The sequence below is a fragment of the Berghia stephanieae genome, chromosome 9 (assembly GCF_034508935.2).
Source record: "Berghia stephanieae isolate SIO BIC M18660-M18661 chromosome 9, UCSD_Bste_1.3, whole genome shotgun sequence".
Classification (NCBI taxonomy): domain Eukaryota; kingdom Metazoa; phylum Mollusca; class Gastropoda; order Nudibranchia; family Aeolidiidae; genus Berghia; species Berghia stephanieae.
Genome location: NC_088368.1, coordinates 39662023 through 39682455, shown reverse-complemented (window position 1 = coordinate 39682455; position 20433 = coordinate 39662023). Strand labels below are relative to the sequence as shown.

Here is a 20433-nt window from a genome sequence, read left to right as displayed (position 1 = left end):
CTTGCTCTCCTCTCTCTGGATAGGACGGTAGTTTATCGCAAAGAACTTTCCGCCAGAAATAATAGAAAACTAGAACCAGCTACCCATCACTGCTGGGTTCACAGGGCGGGGATGGGGGGGGGGGGGTTGACCGCACCTGGGATCAAACTCGGTCCCTTTGCGTGTGAAGCGAGTGGGCTATTCTGTACCAAATGGGCTATCGCCACTCCCATATATATAATATGGGCTATTCTATACCAAATGAGCTAATGCCACTCCCATATATATAATATGGGCTATTCTGTACCAAATGAGCTTTCGCCACTCCCATATAGATAAGATGGTCTATTCTGTACCAAATGGGCTATAGCCACTCCCATATAGATAGTATGCGCTTGGCTAAGAAGCTCATAACATTGCCATCTGGAAGTATAACGGACCAACACACAAAACTGTGTGTATCCATGAACGTTTATAGTCAAGTTAATACAGTTCAGTGAGCATTACTCATAAACGCGGATGGCAAAAAACAATAACAAAGACCTGAGTGACGTCATCTTCGAACTATCTATAGATAACATGGGCTATTCTGTACCAAATGGACTATCGCCGCTGCCATATAGATAATATGGGATATTCTATACTAAGTGAGCTATCGCCACTCCCATATAGATAATATGCCCTTGGCTTAGAACTCACAATATTGCCATCCGATAGTATAACGGACCAACACACAAAACTGTGTGTAACCTTGAACGTTTATATTCTGGTTAATATAGATTAGTGAGAAATACTCATAAACGCGGATGACCAAAAATAATGACAAAGACCTGCTTGACGTCATCTTAAAACTATCTATACAGTTTAGTGAGAATTACTCATAAACGTGGGTTGTAAAAAACAAGAACAAGGCCTGAGTGACGTGAACTTCAAACTATCTATACAGTTGAGAATTACTCATGTACCCGGGTAGAAAAAAACAAAAACAAAACAATAACAGACACCTGATTGACGTCAACCGTTCTATCTATACAAATATGCATGCATATAGTGAAAGGCGTATCAACTGTTCGTGGTCCCGATAACTCGGATAATGAGAGCACACTATTTGCAAGGGAAATAACCCGTTGCGTTCCGAGTTCAGGTCGACTTTGTTTCCCTTTAAAATGGCTGTCTAAAAAAGAATAACAAAGAGCCGTGTGACGTCAATTTTGTTCCAGCTATAGATAGTTCGAAGATGACGTCACTCGGGAAAGCTCTTTGTTTTTGTTTTTTGCCATCCGCGTTTATGAGTAATGCTCACTGAACTGTATTAACCTGACTATAAACTTTCATGGATACACACAGTTGTGTGTGTTGGTCCGTTATACTTCCGGATGACAATGTTATGACTTCTTAGCCAATCGCATACTATCTATAGACTTAAATCATTGAATTGTTATTGAAGTGTTCAGAAATTGTTATTTTTCATATTTCTTTAAAAGCTTTGCGTTTTTGACACAACATTATTAAGGGAATTCTTTATCTACAAAATTCAGTCGTTTGATTGGTGGATAAAGAATAATTCTACAAGAACGAAGGTTACATCAATCGGCGTTTTGTTATTGTTTTATACAACCTGTTCGGTGACAAGTCATCATGTAATAGTCTTCAACAGTTGTAACGTCACTTCTTTCCTAATGACGTATGGTAACTTAGTAACACTGGCTCTAAACTATTGGAACAATGGCGGACGCCGTATGAAATATTTCTCCGGCGAGCTTAAACGCGTATCCAGAGGGGAAAAAAACCCCATCAATTTGATCATGTTTTGACTTTTACACATTCTGATCACAAGGCATATGAAAAGGGAATGAAAAGTTCTAGCCAGCATGAAGAATAAAAAGTAATGATTTTCTTTGTTTAGAACCAAGATGGCCGCCGTTGCCGGGCGTGTGACATCAGACTACTGAATCCAATTATACCAATCAGACTATAAAAGTTAAGGGTTATGTATAAGTGTGGTGCTGGTACGTTTGATATGGCTGGCGGATTTTATGAGTAATTTATCTACAGTCATAGCATCATTAAAGACCCGCCTGTACATATTATATGCAGGTCTATCATCCGAACCCATTTATTGATGGGCCTAGTTTAACAGTGTTGTAGTGGACAATATTTTTCGTCATTTTGCGAGATTTTCATTACAACAATGGGCCCATTAGGAATTGGGTTATCAGACCTGCAAATAAGTGCATTTTGATAAAGAACCACCCCACGGGGCAGGTTTGTTCAATGTTGTGCCTTGTTGTTTTAATGAAGTATGTGCTTGTGGATGTTGTTTTGAAGCCGTTAAGCCTGAAAGTGCGTCTATGTTGTCGTCTGGTATGACACTCGCTTTCGGATTGGAAGGTCCTGGGTTCGAGCCTTGCTCAGTGCATGGTTGAGTCCTTGGAGAGGGCTCTTAACTCACATTTTCTCGCCGTACCCATGTGTAAAATGGGTGCCTGGCCGTTAACAGCGTTATCTATGTCCGAAAAAAAAATAATATCGGTGAGTACCATTAACAACTCACTAGAACGCTACACAAACTTAAAAATTGAAGTCAAACTAAAAGTCTTGGAGGGTTATAGTGTCAGGCTATAAGTTAACGATGGCTACGATACAGCCACCTAGTCTTTGGCCGTCCCTTTTTTTTCACCCCGCCAATTGGATGTCACGTCGCCCAGCAAAGGTGGCCATCGTGGTTCTAAACAAATAAAATCGGCACTTTTTATTCTTCATGCTGGCTAGAACTTTTCATATGTCTTGTTATCAAAATGTGTAAAAGTCAAAGCATGATCAGTTTTTCTCCTCTGGTTACGCTTTTATGCTCGTCGGAGAAATATTATATAAGGGCGTCCGCCATTGTTCCGATAGTAGAGCCAGTTACTGAGTTATCATGCGTCATTACGCGGGAAGTGACATAACGACTATTGAAGCGTATTGTATATCCAATACTTTCCTTCTCTCGTCTTCTTAACATGTCCGAACCATTTCAATCTATCTTCTCTCCTATCTATGAAAAAAACCAGGGTCTAACGCCTGAGTACAATAATAAAAGAGCAACGATGGAGGCTATTTGGTCACATTTTACGTCGAGAAGATAACATCCCAGCCCAAACTGCAATGACACAATAGTTCCTTAATGGCAACAACTATGTAGGGAGACCACTAACACCAATAGTAACTACCCTGAACCAGGACCTCTCTACATTTCAGAAATTTCTGGATTCAGATTATGCCTAATTAATCCCTGAAGAACTAAGAAATACTGCAGTGCCCTCCGTACTAAAGTCACAACAAGATCTTGACAGCCTCAAAACTCTGGCCCAGGACCGTGAACAATGGAAACAATTAACAACATTGATGGAGAGAGCAGCTAGAGTTATCGACTTTGGCTGGATCACACAATTCTCAGGAAGCCTCATTCGGACTACGAAGCTTACTACTACTACTACTACTACTGTCTTATCCTTACGAAAACATTCATCACTTTAGTCAACCTTCGAATTCGTTCATTTCTGACTTTAATTTATATTTTCTTGTACAGCAAAGAGACCATCTCAACATCCTCATTTCTGCTACCTCAACCTCTTTATATTGTTATATTTGTCTTAGCTTCTGTCTCTAATCCATACAACATTGCTGGTCTTACAACAGATGTTTTTTTTTTTTTGGATCTTTCAACTTTGCGGAAATTGCGGAGTCACACAGAACTCCAGTTACCTTCCTCCAATTATTTCAGCCTGCCAAGATCCTCTCCTTAACATCCATCCCATTGCCTCCATCTCCCTGTACAGTTGTTCTAGGTATTTGATTTGTTTTGTCATGGTACGTCCTCTTCTCCTATCTTTATTGGCGGTCCTGCTGCCTGTTCCATGTACAAAAACTCTGTATTCTAACTGCTTACCCTTAATCCCCTTCTTTCCCACACCTGTCCGGCCCTTCAGCTACTTTTCCGCCTCAGCTTTTGTGTCATTTAAAAGAACCACGTCGTCCAGAAACATCTTTTTCAATGGAGCCTTACACCGACTTTGTTCTGTGAGAATATCCATTACTAATGCAAACAGCAGTGGACTGAGTGGAGATTCCTGGTATAGACCTAATATTACATTAAATGGTTCAGCTGGCTAACAGCAGTTCTTACCACTGTCTTATTACCTTCGTACATGTCTTGGATACATTTGAGAAGCCTCCAACCAGTCTTTAAAATCGTCACCACATTTGAGGACAGCCTCGAAACCTCCCGCCAATCTTGTCACAGAGCAGTGTAAGATTATGTGATCTGCTGATCACAGCACTGAGACTGCTTTACTATAAATTATCAATAATTTATAGTTGCCTGCGATCGAGGAGAAGTCTCTGTTCTTACTAAACTCAACCTGTCTGCAGTTTTCGACAGAATAGATCACCCCATTCTATGTAACAGTCTTTTTGAGAATTTTGGAATCAGTGACACGGACCTCATTGGTTAAAAATGAGATACATTTCACACCATAAGATATCATCGCCTAGGAATATCCCATGATGGAATATAGATAAGCCATTGAACATGATGTCTGATGTCAACTGGAATCATACATGTTGTCTGAGTAAGCAAATCGAGGTTAATAATCTTGCCCAAGGAAAAATAAACGAAAGTGCCTGAAGCGGTTCTCAAAACCGGGACCTTCTTGGTCAAAGTGCAATGCGTTAACCACTCAGCCACTTGGCCCCCATACTGTACTTTAAGTACGTAATGTAATTTGCTTAAAGGAAATATCAATATTTTATCTACTCAAAAGGATTAAAAGATTTGTTATCTATTTGTCTCAAATTTAAGATAGACCCAGTCCTATTGTGTGCATAAGTGCGACGGCATATCGCTATGGCAGGAACAGTGATTAGATATTGATAAATGAGAGGATAAGTGTTATAAAGTTGTTTGAATTCCATTCATGTCCTGGTCTTCTTGAACATACTATCACAAAAAGAAAAGAATGCCAAGAAAGTGAAGCAGAGTTAAACATGACAGATTTATATGTTAAAATATTGACATGCCTTTTGGATCCAGCTACAGGCAGAGGCTCTAAACCCTTTCTTGTTTTCTTTGCTTTGCAGACTTTTGGCAAACAGATAAAACGTTCAAAGATACTGTTCTCCATTACAACAACTACAAACATGTTTTCACTATTGAAGATTGGGAAAAACAGGACATGTCCGGGAATCAATAACTATCTACGTTGGTGCTCAGTGTCAGCTAAAACTACGTCCTGTCCAGTGGATGAAATCAAGTCTGAACAAATACCAGCAAAGCCGTTTGAGGCTATTCCAGGTCCCACTGGTATTTACAACTTACCTTATATTGGATTCCTTTTCCATCTGAAACCGTTTACCAAATACACAACTGGGACTGCACACCTTCTATTCCAGGAGTTCGTAAATAAGTACGGCTCGATATTCAAAATTCGGTTAAACGTTCCAGGCATTGTTATCAGTGATCCCAAAGACGTGGCGCATATGTTGCGGAACGAAGGCAAGTACCCCGTCAGGCCTCACTTTGAAATTTTTGAGGTCTACCACAAGCGTACGAACAGGCCACGCAATATTGCAAACATAGACGGTCCAGAATGGTGGGAACACCGTGCGCCGTTACAGAGAATGTTAATGAGACCCAGACAGCTGTCCCAGTATCTTCCCATTATGAATGACGTTGCTGACGATTTCATTAAGATGGTGACCAATGGAAACATTATGGAAAACCACACATCCGAGGAAGTTTTTATGGCGTACGTAGCCGAAAGTGCAGGTACAGCTGTCTTTAACAGAAGACTTGGATTCTTAGACGAGATACAATCTGAAGAAACGAAGTCAATGCAAAAAGCAACCTGGGATATGTTTGACAAACTGTACTTGACTGGAGTTGGGAAATCTAATGCCTTCAGGTTTTTCAGAAGCAAAGATTACAAAGTGTTCGAGTTGGCTTTGAACACTTTGTCCGATTTGACCTTGAAATATGTAAGGGAAGCCAGGGAAAAAATCTACTTAAAAGAAAAGGATGGAAAAACGGTTTCTGATGAGCCGAATATGATTTGGTCATTACTCAAAGACACGACAGAAGACAAAGTGGCATTAATTATAGATGGAGTTTACGCAGCGGCTGTGGACTCATCAGCATCGGCGATACAAGTTGTCTTACACACTCTGGCCAAACACCCAGACAAGCAGGACAAGCTCAGAGAGGAAATTCAAAACGTTCTAGGCAAAGAAGAAAACAACACTAACGTAACGCAAGAACACTTGGATAAAATGCGTTACTTGAAAGCTTGTGTAAAAGAAGTTTACAGATGTAAAAGTCTTGTTCCATTTGGACCTGCTAGGGTTTTACCAGTGGATATTGTACTTGGGGGATACAATGTACCAGCCGGTGTCCACATATATATCTACAGTGCCAAAGCGTGTCGTGACGAAAACGTTTTTGAAAATCCTCTTGATTTCATACCAGAACGTTGGCTGCGACAAAATAAACAAGGGCGTGATGTAAAGGGAGATTCAAAACGTAAAGCTGATAGTGACAGTAGTTGGGCTTTGCTTCCTTTTGGAATGGGAGTCCGCTCATGCCCTGGAAGACGCCTCTTTGAACAGGAGTTGTTTCTCATTGTCACAAAACTGCTACATAAGATGAAAGTTGGTTTGGCAGCGAAAAGTGTGGACACGGAGTTTGAATATCGACTTTTTCGAAAACCTGTAAAGCCACTCAAGTTTACTTTTACCCCTTTGGAAACGAAATAGAATTCAAGCTGAAACCACATCAGCTTCGGGTCTAAAGATTTTAACTCTCCCAACCCTTACACCGACTATATATGTTGTATACCCGGGGTTACATTTACCCTTTGCCTATTTATTGCTTTTTCTGAGACAAATTATAGGCGTAATATCAAAGATAATGTTCTTAATTTTTACATGTTAATGGTATGTGAATAAAACTATCTATGCAGATGCTTATTTTTAATACATTTTTTTTTCTAATTTTGAAAAGTAGCAAAAATCTCTAGGATGGAGGGGGTTAAGTCATATTATTGCAAACGGGTCTATGAGTCACTGCAGAATTTAGTAATAAGTTGTTTCTAACGTATTTGTATGTTTTGTCAAGTACAGAGTACCGCAGTGTCTTGTTAATTGTCGTCTGTGGTGTGGTGTACATGGAAAAGATAAATGATCCAATCAGTTGAATTACTGAATGAATACAACTCGTCAACATCATACTCATCATTATTATTTTTATCATCATCATCATCAGCATCATCACCATCATCATCATCATCATCATCATCATCATCATCATCATCATCATCATCATCATCATCATCATCATCATCATCATCACCATCATCATCATCATCATCATCATCATCATCATCATCATCGTCATCATCATCATCATCATCATCATCATCATCTGCTGAAGTGCTCCCAAGCATGGGCAATAATGCCTTTCCAATATAGATTATAATGATTTATTTTATTCATTCACATGTTACAAACACAAGGGGAGATTAGTTTCAGACATTTGTTGAAAGATGTATTTCGTCTCTATGGAAAAATAATCTAATTCAAAGGACTGTATAATTTATTTTGATTATTCAATGTTCTTCCTTATTGCAGACGCTGAATTGACTTAAATGTGTCGCAATGGCCGTAAAACCTTTAAAAACAAACAACCTTGACCTTTTGTTTGTATACAAGATGTTGCAGCGATACTAAAACCTGCTAGATGGTGGGGACTGTAAAAAGTCATTCAAAATAATTAGTATAACATCTTTGAAAATGAACAAAATACCACCCACGAAATGTTTCGGCCTCAAAACTCTTCTTCAACCATGCCAGTATTACTTCATGTTATCGGGTAGGAGAAGGGTTTTGAGCCCGAAACGTTCTTTGTTACGTATTTTGTTCTTTTTGTTTATGCTGTTTTTTTTTATAGAACTATGATATTATTTTTCATTCATTAATATATATATATATATATATATATATATATATATATATATATATATATATATATATATATATATATTGTGTACTTATATTATCCATAGGACAATTTGATCTTCATTTTTATTTGTATTAACTATCATATATTTATATTTGAATATTGATACCATGCCTTTAGGTAAATCACTCGCAACATCTGCCAGCAGGATTAAACATATCAACAAGTCACACAACTCGGTGTAACCTTTCACGTTTATAGTATGATTTAAATAATGTAGTGAGATCTTATCACAAACAGGCAGTAAAAAAAACAATAACAAAAACCTGGATAACGTCTTCTTCGTTCCTTCTATATCATGGCGGGATATTTAAAGGTCTTTAGACCTATTTAGCCCCTAAATGCTAGGTGGGATTCCTGACCTCCTATAGTGGGCAGGAAGGCCCTTGGTGTGTCTTCTATCCCCCTTTATCTGTTTTCCAACATACTTTTTGTCTTTGTCATGGAATTGGATTATTTGGTTTTGTCCTGGCACTTGCCTGATACCCTAGCTCGGAGGGAAACAGTCAAATTTATAGTTTGAGTTTCGGGAGATGACATTTTGTTTTGTAAAACATCTTTCTGTTATACACTGTATAATGTTATATATATACATAATATTGATGATTTGTAAACATTTGGGTGTTTTGCTCTTAGTGGGGACCTGTGCTTGTCTCTGGATGAGACTTTTAGGTGATCTCTAACTAAGTACTTTGATGGTGTACTCTTGGAATATTCAATTGTTCCCTAGTTGAACCATTTCCCATTTGTCTTACCTTTTCTTGTTTGTTTTAATTGTAATTCTAGAACTTTTTACTGACCCACTTTCTTCCTTTTTACTGGCGCTGATACGACCATAATATGTTGCAAGCGTCGTAAAACCCTTAGAAACAAACAAGCCCTTAAATGAATATGATTAGGATGGTTGACATAGAATTGTGTTATATCATAATATTATATCATATTTTGTTACATTTCATCTAATCTTACTATACTTTATTCAGTGAATGCATTATCCATCAATCTCTTCCCCTTTATTGGTTGACAAAGAATGATTACAAAGTCCATTCCACAATATATATAGTATGCGTTTGACTAAGAAGCTTACAACATTGCCATCCGGAAGTATAACTGACCAACACGCAAATCTATGTGTAACCATTAACTTTTATAGTCTCAATAATACAGTTCATAACAAAGACCTGAGTGACGCCAACGTCGTACTATCTATAGATAATTTGCGCTTGGCTAAGAAGCTTACAACCTTGCCATCCGGAAGTAAAACGGACCAACACACAAAAGTCTGTATAACCATGAACTTTTATAGGCTGGATAATGCAGTTTAGTGAGAATTACTCATAAACACGGATGGCAAAAAATTAAAACAAAAACCCGAGTGACGTCAATTTAATTGTATCTAAAAAAGGAACAACATTGACGTCATTCAGCTCATTGTTATTGTTTCTTGGCAGTCATTTTTATGAGCAGTACTCTCTATATTCTATCAATCAGACTATAAACGTTTATGGTTGAACATAGTTTTATGTTTTGCCACGTCCTATCAAGCTGGCGGATGTCATGAGATTTTTCACTAAAAGCATAGCATCAATTATAACTTTAATGATTTTATTAGATTTTAAAAGCAGTTTATTTTCACTCATAGAAACCATCGATCTCCCCTCTCCCTCCCTTTCCAAATAGACAGTGTTTACATAATATTAGTTGTGCTCTTAAAGGATCAAGGAAACTAATAATCCCATTGGTTGAACTATTGAGTACAACTCACGATTTGTTTTCTTTTAGTGGTCTTAGACTGGTCTTTTGACGTAACATGTTGGTCAGTGTCAGTCTATGAGTTAACGAAGGCAAATGTTTGTATAGATAGTATGCGCTTGGCTGAGAAGTTCACAACTTGCCATCCGGAAGTATAACGGACCAACACACAAATCTCTGTGTACCATGAACTTTTAAAAGACAGTTTAGTGAGAATTACTCATAAACGTGGATGGCAAGAAACAATAACAAAGACCCGAGTGACGTCAACTACATTCTTACAATACGTGCGTAGCAATCATTATCTTATAGATAGAACGAAGCTGACGTCACTCAGGTCTTTGTTATTGTTTTTGGCCATCCACGTTTATGAGTTATTCTCACTAAACTGTACGAACCAGACTATAGACGTTCAAGGTTACACGCAGTTTTGTGTGTTGGTCCGTTATATTTCCGGATGGCAATGTTGTGAACTTCTTAGCTTTGTGCATACTATCTATAGCCCGACACGAAAACCCACAAAGACCCATAATATTTGTATGTCATTATAAGGTTTGTGGACCGCCTAGTGAGTTGTCTTTAGTAGTGGTCAAGGAAACAAGTGATCCCATTGGTTGAACTATTGAATACAACTCAAGATTTTGTTATATTGTGGTTGAAAGACTCGTCTTCTTCGTCATTTTCTGTTGGTCAGTTCGTTGCCATCAATCTTATAGATAGAATGCGCTTGGCCTAGGAGTTCACAACATTGCCATCCGGAAGTATAACGGACCAACACACAAACTCTGTGTAACCATGAACTTTTATAGTCTGGTTAATACAGTTTAGTGAGAACAACTCACAAACGCGGATGGCAAAAACAATAAAGGCCTGAGTGACGTCATCTGCATACTATCTATAGCTTGGCCTTGAGCAAAAAATAACGTCAATAATCGTGAGTTGTAATCAAAAGGTTAACCAATGGAATTCTTTGTTTCCTTGACCTCTACTAACGACAACTCACTACACGGTGCAAAAACCTTTAAAATGGCGTCAAACTACAAGTCCTCGTGGGTTCTAGCGTGTCCATCGTTATGTTATAGCCTGACACTGAAATCCAAAAGGACTGGCAGTTTGACGTCATTATTTGGTTTTTGCATCGTCTAGTGAGTTGTCGTTAGTAGAGCTCATGGAAACAAGTTATTTCATTGGTTGAACTATTGAATACAACTCACGATTTGTTTTCTTTTGTGGCAAAAGACTGGCATTTTGACGTCATATTTTGGCCGTGTCAGGCCATAACTTTACGAAGGCCAATGTTCTAGTGTCGGGCTACGGTCAGTATCAGTCCATGAGTTCGAAAGTCACGATCTGTGTCAGTGTGTTTTATAGATAGAATGAAATTGACGTCACTCAGGTATATGTCCTTGTTTTTTTTTTGTTTTTTGTTTTTTGTTTTTTTTTTTTTTTTTTTTTTTTTTTTTTTTTTTTTTTTTTTTTTTTTTTGTTTGTTTTTTGTTTGTTTGTTTTTTTTTTTTTTTTTTTTTTTGTTTTGTTTTGTTTTTTTTTTTTTTTGTTTGTTTTTTTTTTTGTTTTTTTTTTGTTTTTTTTTTTTTTGGGGGGGGGGGGGGGGGGGAGAGGGGGTTTGCCATTCACATTCATGAGCAATTCTCACTAAACTGTATTAACCAGAGTATAACGTTCAAGGTTACACATAGTTTTGTGTGTTGGTCCGTTATACTGCCGGAAAGCAATGTTGTGAGTTTATTAGCCAAGCGTAAACTATCTATAGATAGAATGCGCTTGGCCAAGGAGTTCACAACATTGCCATCCGGAAGTATAACGGACCAACACACAAACTCTGTGTAACCATGAACTTTTATAGTCTGGTTAATACAGTTTAGTGAGAACAACTCACAAACGCGGATGGCAAAAACAATAACAAAGGCCTGAGTGACGTCATCTGCATACTATCTATAGATAGTATGCGCTTGGCTAAGAAGCTCATAACATTGCCATCCGGAAATATAACGGACAATCACACAAAACTGTGTGTATCCATGAACGTTTATAGTCGGGTTAATACAGTTCAGTGAGCATTACTAATAAACGCGGATGGCAAAAAACAATAACAAGGACCCGAGTGACGTCATCTTCGAACTATCTATATATGTGCCGGAGACCAAAATGAATACTATTCAACAGTCGTAACGTCACTTCCTTCCTAATGACGCATGGTAACTGAGTAACACTGGCTCTAAACTATCGGAACAAAGGCGGACGCCCGTATGAAATATTTCTCCGGCGAGTATAAAGGGTATCCAGAGGAAAAAAAAACACATACATAAATTTGATCATTGTTTTGACTCTTACACATTCTGATCACAAGACATATGAAAAGTTCTAGCCAGCATGAAAAATAAAAAGTAATGATTTTCTTTGTTTAGAACCAAGATGGCCGCCGTTGCCAGCCGGCGTGACATCAGACTATTGAATCGTATTGAGATGAAGCGTAGTTACTCCGTCCGTATGTGGATGTTCAGTGTCAAGTCTGTACATGGCATTTGTGTATTGATGGTATGTGTTTAAATAAAATACACACCATTTCATCTCGCTATATCAGTCGTACAAATACACATAATATTTATAGATCGTCTGCGCTTGGCTAAAAAGGTCACATTTATATCCGGAAGTGTAATGGACCAACACACAAACTATGTGTAACATTGAACGTTAATATCATTATCATGATCATCGTCATCGTTTTATTTATTTATTTATTTATTTATTTATTTATTTATTTATTTATTTGTTTGTTTTGTAATCAGTAGTTCGCATCTCTACTTCTATATTTAATGGTGATCAACACCAAATTGTACTGTAACAAAATACTTCTTTTATATTCTTTTCCAACTTGACGACAAGGCTTCCACTTAATCTTGGGGAGTTTATTCTATTTCGGTTTCAATTTAGAAGAATATAGATAGTATGCAGATGACGTCACTCAGGCCTTTGTTATTGTTTTTGCCATCCGCGTTTGTGAGTTGTTCTCACTAAACTGTATTAACCAGACTATAAAAGTTCATGGTTACACAGAGTTTGTGTGTTGGTCCGTTAAACTTCCGGATGGCAATGTTGTGAACTCCTTGGCCAAGCGCATTCTATCTATACTTTTACTGTTGTTGTTGGGTTTTTTTCTATTTTTGTTTTTATTTTTTTTCTCTCTCCTTTATTTTAAATATAACGTTGAAACGCATTTTCCTCTCCCGTTCTCCCACATTCTCTCTCTCTCTCTCTCTCTCTCTCTCTCTCTCTCTCTCTCTCTCTTCTTTCTCTTCTTCTCTCTCTCTCTTTCTCTTCTCCTCTCTCTCTTCTCTTCTCTCTCTCTTCTTCTCTCTCTTCTTTCTCTCTCTCTCTCCTTCTCTCTCTCTCTCCCTCTCTCTCTCTCTCTTCTATCTTCTCTCTCTCTCTCTATCTATCTCTCTCTCTTATACTTCTCTATATTTCTTTTTTTTTCCCCCCCCCCCCCCCCCCCCCGCCCCGACTTGATAATTTTAAAATTACCTTATAGGGTAGGTTGGGGGTCAATAATAACACTGTCGCCGTCTAGTATTCTTCAATTACACCCCCCCCCCCCCCCTCCCCCCAGTCCCGCATAGCATATTCTTGATATATTATATAGTGTTGAACTCATTATTCCATCATCACCCTCTCTCTCTCTCTCTCTCTCTCTCTCTCTCTCTCTCTCTCTCTCTCCTTTTCTATTGCACACACACACACACACACACACACACACACACACACATACACACATATTTATCTATAATGTTTCAACGAATATGACAATCTAATATGTATGTGTGTGTATATACAGGCCGACACTTCATAAGTTCTGTGCTGTTCCATTATTTATTAGTCACACTTAATCCATTTAACTTTCTCTCAACTTCACACTATCTTTCGTCTGAGAGAATTCATTTAGTGAGGAGAATTCACATCTGAATATGATAGAAAGCTGCGAAAACCCGTGCCGAATATCAATCGTGTTACACACTATAGATAGTTCGAAGATGACGTAACTCAGGTCATTGTTATTGTTTTTTGCCATCCGCGTTTATGAGTAATGCTCACTGAAATGTATTAACCTGACTATAAACGTTCATGGTTACACACAGTTTTGTGTGTTGGTCCGTTGTACTTCCGTATGGCAATGTTATGAGCATCTTAGCCAAGCGCATAGTATGAGAGGGACAGAGCGAGAGAGACAGAGGGGGGGGGGAGAAAAAGAGAGATAGAGGAGATAAAGAAAGATAGAGAGAGAGTGTGTGAGAGAGAGAGAGAGGGGGGGGGGGCGGAGAGAAACAGAGAGAGAGTGAGAGAGACAGAGAGAGAGAGAGAGACAGACACACACACACACAGAGGGAGAGAGAAAGAGAGAGAGACAGAGAGAGAGAGGAGGGGGGGGGGCAGAGAGAAACAGAGAGAGAGAGAGAGAGAGAGACAGAGAGAGAGAGACAGAGACACAGAGAGAGAGAGACGCAGGGAGAGGGAGAGAGAGAGAGAGAGACAGAGAGAGAGAGAGAGAGAGAGGGGTGGTATTTACCGACTTGAAACAACGTAACATATCTAGATTTGTATCGTCTTCTATCTTAAAAAAAAAACCCCGTTATCGACACTTCAGAATTTTCGCTTGCGTCTCTCTCAAAATATCGCTGACTCCGTCTGTGCTTGGAATGTAACACAGCAAACAGTTTCAGCACAATCCAAATCATTTATTTGTCAATTTCAAAGTATACCAGTTGTCTGTGTCTTTTTGTGGTTTTGTGCTGGACAGTTCCAAGTAAATTGTATGTATATTATCGAAACCTCTTTATTATCCTTCAGCTACTTAGAATGTATTATATTATTATAACAATTATAACAATAATAATGCCAATAATTTATAAATCTTTGCTTTTTGTATGGTATAATAAACACAATAAATAGATTGTTATAGATTGTATGCGCTTAACGAAGAAGCTCATAACCCATGCCAGCCGGAATTATAACGGACTACCACACAAAACTATTTGCAATCTTTCGAAGGACTATAATCTAGTTAATACAGTGGGCGGAGTTGTCGAGTGGTTAAAGATGTTGCGCTGTGAATCGGAAGGTCCCGGGTTCGATCCCCGCTTTAGGCACTTTCGCTTTTTTTCCTTGTTTAAAATTATTGACCCGCTATTTGCTCACTTGGACAACATGGGTGATTCCTGTTGACATCAGACATCTTGTTTGATGAAGTATCTATATTCCTTCGTGGAATGCCTAAGCGACGATATCTTATAAGTTTAGTGAGAATTAATCATAGCTAGATGTGGATGGCAAAAAGCATTAAGACATAAGTGACGTCAACCTCATTCTATCTATAGAAATATTCATGAAAATTGCTATAAATAAATCAGAATGAATACAAGAATTGAGTTTCACGTTATGCCTAAGTAACTCTGGGGTTAAATATGAATAACATTTCAGTATTAGAATAGGGTTGTGTTGCTGTGTTCTCTTTTGGTATGACACTCACTTTCGGATCGGAAGATCGTGGGTTTGAGCCTCGCTCGACGCATAGTTGAGTCCTTGGAAAAGGCTCTTTACTCACATTCTCTCACCGTAATAAGGTGTAAAATGAGTTCCTGGCCCTGGCCGTATCAGTCGTGTTTCTGTCGGACAAAAGAATTGTATTATCGCCTAACAGGCGCCGTGTCTCGCTCTACGAGTAAATACATGTTAAATGTTGCTTTGGCTGTGACTAAATGTAAAGCAGGTTGAGCACGTGTAGTGGATATTGCGCCGTCTAAATGCACACGTTTTTTAGATTGTTTAGTTGATTCAACGACAAATAATTACAACTTGTTGGTCTTGTGGTATGTCACTCTACTTGTGACACGCAGGTCAAAGGTTCGAATCCACTGTTGAAGAAGCAAATGATTACCTACCTTGCTGGTCACAACCTTGTCTCCGTCTTGCGGCTGTGTGGTTTAGTGGTATGACACTCGCTTTTGGATCCGATGGTCCTGGGTTTGAGTAGCCTCGCTCGACGCATAGTTAAGTTCTTGGAAAAGGCTGTTTACTCACACTCTCTCCACCGTACTCAGGTGTAAAAGTACCTTGTCGGTAACAGCGTTGTCTCTGTCTGATTTAAAATTGTAATATCGCTTAACATGCGTCTCTTCATACCCTACATGTTAAGTGTTGCTGTTAGCCATAGCCCCGTGTAAAGCGCTTTGAGCACATTTAGTGGATATTACGCTACATAAAAGCTCACGTAAGTAATAAGTAAGTAATTTGATTTTTTTCTTTATTCCATAGTCTTTGAGTCTAGTCAAGCAGCCTAAGAGGTAAAAAGTGATAGCGAGAGATGATTTCCTTGATTGAAGCTAGAAAATGGCGCTCCTTTGTCAGAATGAGAAAGGCCGTGACGTATCATCCAACCAATATAATTTCTGCTAATACAGCGTCCTGTCCAGTGGATAACCTCAAGAGTGAAACGACATCAGCCAAGCCATTTGAGGCCATTCCAGGGCCTACTGGTATTTATAACTTACCTTATATCGGATTTCTGTTCCATTTGAAACCATTTACCAAATACACAAACGGGTCCGTCAACCTCCTGTTTGACGATTTGATAAAACAATACGGCCCCATCTTCAAAATTAGATTAAAAGTCCCCGCAGTTCTGATCAGCGACCCTAAAGATTTTGCTGTCATGCTGCGAAACGAAGGGAAATATCCGAGGAGACCCAATTTCGATATCTTCGATGCTTACTACAGGCGGACTCGCATACCACCGAATGTGGCGAGTTTGCAAGGCTCGGAATGGTGGAAAGTTCGAGCCCCCATGCAACGAATGCTAATGAGACCCAGACAGATTTCCCAGTATCTTCCTATGATGAATGACGTTGCGGACGATTTCATTAAGATGGTGACCGGTGGAAACATTATGGAAAACTACACATCAGAGGATGCTTTTATGGCGTACATGGCCGAAAGCGCTGGGACTGCTCTCTACAACAAGCGACTTGGCTTTTTGGACGAAGTCCAGTCCGAAGAAATAAGGAAATTGCAACAGGATGTCATAACTGTATTCGATGTCTTGTATCAAACTGAGATTGGGAGTTCTAACGCCTTCAGATTTTTCAGAAGTAAAGATTATAGAAAATTCGAAGCGGCTATGAATTATTCGACTGAAATCAATAAGAAATATGTAAGAGAAGCTAGAGAAAAGATGAACCGGAAGGAGAAGAAAGATGACGTATCTGATACGGATGGCCCTGATATGTTGACGTCACTTCTCAATGACGTCACCGTTGAGGAAGCGGCTGTAATTATAGAGGGCCTTTACCTAACCTCCATTGACTCCTCTGCCGCCGGGATGCAAGTTGTTTTACATACTCTTGCCAAACACCAAGATATACAAGAAAAACTCAGAGAAGAAATACACAATGTTCTTGGTAAAGGCGATGATGATGGTGGCAACACTAACGTAACCCAATCACACTTGGATAAAATGCCTTACTTAAAGGCGTGTATTAAAGAAGTGTACAGATCCAAACCAATCCTTCCCCTGTGGCCTACACGGATTCTCCCCACGGATGTTGTCCTTGGGGGATATACTATACCAGCTGGAGTTCAAATCTACATCTACAGTCTCGCTGCTTGCAATGATGAAAATCTTTTTGAAAACCCTCGTGAGTTTTTACCCGAACGCTGGCTGCGTCAAAACCTGAAACAAAACAATGATGGGAAGGGAGATAAAAGTGGCGGTGGAAATGACACGGACAGCAATTGGGCGTTACTTCCCTTTGGAGTAGGACCTCGTGGGTGTCCTGGGAAACGTCTCTTTGAGCAGGAAATATATCTCATCGTGTCGAAATTGCTGCAAAGACTGAAAATTGGATTGGCGGACGAAAGCCTGGACACGGAGTTCGAGTATAGACTGTTTCGTAAGCCCGTAAAACCGCTTAAATTCACCTTTACGCCTCTGGATATGTGAAACTGTTCGGAATTTTGTTTCATGGGAATTTTCTATGTACCCTTTTGTAGGATCCTTGCTTCTTTCGGCTATGTGGTCTGGTTATGACACTCGCACTTGGATCGGAAGGTCATGGATTCGAGTTCTGTTCTGAGCTGTGCATAGTTGAGTCATTGAAAAAAATATCTACATTCGCTTTATCTCACCGTACTCAGATGTAAAATAAGTATATGGCCGTTAACAGCGTTGTCTCTGTCGGGGGAAAATGTAATATCGCTTATCAGACGCCATGTCTCATTCTACATGTTATATGTTGCTTTTGGCTAGGAACTCTGTGCAAGGCTCTTTGATCATGTTATGTGGGAACAAGATGACAATGATCAATTCCTGTGTAGTGGAATGTAGTGAAACATGATGATAATGACCATATCCTGTGTAGTGCAATGTAGTGGAACATGATGATAATGATCATCTCCTGTGTAGTGCAATGTAGTGAAACATGATGATAATGACCATATCCTGTGTAGTGCAATGTAGTGAAACATGATGATAATGATCATCTCCCGTGTAGTGCAATGTAGTGAAACATGATGATAATGATCATCTCCTGTGTAGTGCAATGTAGTGATACTGGGTAGTGTCTTTGACCTCCCAAGATGTGAAGGAGGTCACCTGCTGTGTCTTCTATTCCCTTATACTATATGTTTTCTTAGTTGCCTTTTGATTTTGTCTTGGAATGGAATTACTTTGTTTTGTCCTGGTCCTTGCATGAGTCATTGGCTGGAAGGGAAGCAGCCAAACGTATGTATTAGTTTTGAGAGGTCAGTTTTGTTCCTTGTTTACCATCTCCGTTATGTTGATCGTTATTCTTTTAAAATTAAAATTTTCTTAAAAAATTGAGTTTGTTACTTTCAGTTGGATTGTGTGTAAGTGTATGGGTGAGACGTTCAGTCGTTCTTAAACTATGAACCGTGATGGTACGCGGCTATGTGGTCTTGTGGTATGACATTGGCTTTCGGATCGGAAGGTCCTGGGTTCGAGCCTCGCTAGGCGCATAGTTGAGTCCTTGGAAAAAGGCTCATTACTCACATTCCGTAGCAGGTGTAGAATGAGTACCTGGCCGTTAACAGCGTTATCTCTGTCGGAAAATAATGTATTGTCGCATAACAGGCGACATGTCTCGTTCTGCATGTTACGTGTTGCTGTTGGTCAGGGACTCCTTGTAAAGACCTTTAAGCACGTTTAGTGGATATTGCGGTATATAAAAGTTCAAAGCTCAAGTTAGGTTCTTTGAATCAACACATGTTCCCCATATGAACCACTTCCTCGTTGCCTTACTTTTTCTTGTGTGCTTTGAATTGTAATTATAGAATATCTTGACTACTTCTCGCGTTTTCTTTCTTTTTACGGACTTAGACTTGCTTTTATGGCCCAAATGTGTTGCAGGCGCCTTTTAAAAAAATGAGCTTTTATACAGTGCAATATCCACTAAATGTGCCCAAAGCGCTTTACGAAGGGTCCCTGGCCAACAGCAACATTTAACATTTAGGACGTGACATGACGCCTGTTAGGCGATGTTACATTTTTTTTCGGACAGAGACAACGCTGTAAACGGCCAGGTACTCATATTACACCTGGATACGGTGAGAGAATGTGAATATAAAGAGTCTTTTCCAAGGACTCAAATATTCGCCGAGCTAGGCTCGGACCCAGGCCCTTCAGATCTGAAGGCGAGTGCCATACCACTAGACAACATAGCCGCAAAAAACAAACAAACAAACGATACATGATTTGTATTATGAACGAATCATATTTTGTATTGTAAGTGTTGTATCTGAGTGGTGTTCCTGACCTCCCATAGTGGGAAGGAAGGAACTTACTGTGTCTTCTATCCCCCTTTAACTGTTTTTCAACTTGTTTTCTGTCTTTGTCTTTTAATGAAATTACTTGATTTTGTCCTGGCCCTGGCCGGACACATTGGCCGAGAGGGAAACAGTCAAATGTATAGTTAGTTCTGGGAGCTGATATTTTTTTTCTTTGTAAATCATCTCTCTGTTATGCACTGTATTATGTTTTGTTCACATTGGACATGTTATAGTTTTATATGATTTGTAAACATTTGAGTATGTTCCTCTTATTGGGGACCTGTGCTTAACTTCAGGATGAGACATTTAGGTGATCTCTAATTAAGTACATCGATGGTATGCTCTTGGAATCTACGCCAATCTTCTTTGTACCTTCCCCTTTGTCTTAACTGGCTGCTTTAATTGTCATTCTATAACTTTTTACTATCCCATATTCTCCCTTTTTACCTGATATGACCTAAATGTGTTGGAAGCTCCGTAAAACCCGTAAAAACAAAAACAAACTAGAAGCTTAGTATAAAATCACGTTTCGTCATATCCCGTTTATTTTCCCACTTGTATACGCCAACTCATCCAAGTCTGGGGTAGTGTGGCCCTGTGGTACGGTCTTTGCTTCGTACCCGGAAGGTACCGAGTTCGATCACCCGCCGCTGCGCTATGTGGCCTTGAGCAAGGCACTACGCCATAGCTCAATTTGTGGCTCTGTACTGCGGCTAACGCCTATGTTATTCCAGTCCTCCCTTGGAATAGTCTCTAGAGACAAATTTCCCCTATGGGATGAATAAAGGTAATCT

The 20433-nt window shown here is 39.3% G+C and overlaps 4 protein-coding genes across 6 annotated transcripts in view; 3 read left to right on the top strand and 1 right to left on the bottom strand.

Moving 5' to 3' along the window:
- The window catches only part of LOC144980234 (uncharacterized), a 240613-nt gene that overhangs the window by 159298 nt on the left and 60882 nt on the right, over nt 1-20433 (top strand). The window lies entirely within an intron of this gene.
- The window catches only part of LOC144980233 (uncharacterized), a 164917-nt gene that overhangs the window by 87700 nt on the left and 56784 nt on the right, over nt 1-20433 (bottom strand). The gene's annotated exons all lie outside the window — the stretch shown is intronic.
- Nucleotides 5107-7839, top strand: LOC144979387 (putative cytochrome P450 12a5, mitochondrial). The gene has a single exon (XM_078926036.1). The coding sequence runs from the start codon at nt 5161-5163 to the stop codon at nt 6769-6771; it is 1611 nt and encodes a 536-aa protein (XP_078782162.1). The 5' UTR covers nt 5107-5160; the 3' UTR covers nt 6772-7839.
- Nucleotides 14443-19029, top strand: LOC144980228 (putative cytochrome P450 12a5, mitochondrial). The gene is made up of 2 exons (XM_078927827.1): nt 14443-14610; nt 16112-19029. The coding sequence occupies exon 2, from the start codon at nt 16161-16163 to the stop codon at nt 17793-17795; it is 1635 nt and encodes a 544-aa protein (XP_078783953.1). The 5' UTR covers nt 14443-14610; nt 16112-16160; the 3' UTR covers nt 17796-19029.

Excerpts from the sequence above, each read along its gene's own strand:
- LOC144979387 (XM_078926036.1), top strand. The coding sequence starts at position 5,161 with ATGTTTTCACTATTGAAGATTGGGAAAAACAGGACATGTCCGGGAATC.
- LOC144980228 (XM_078927827.1), top strand. The coding sequence starts at position 16,161 with ATGATTTCCTTGATTGAAGCTAGAAAATGGCGCTCCTTTGTCAGAATG.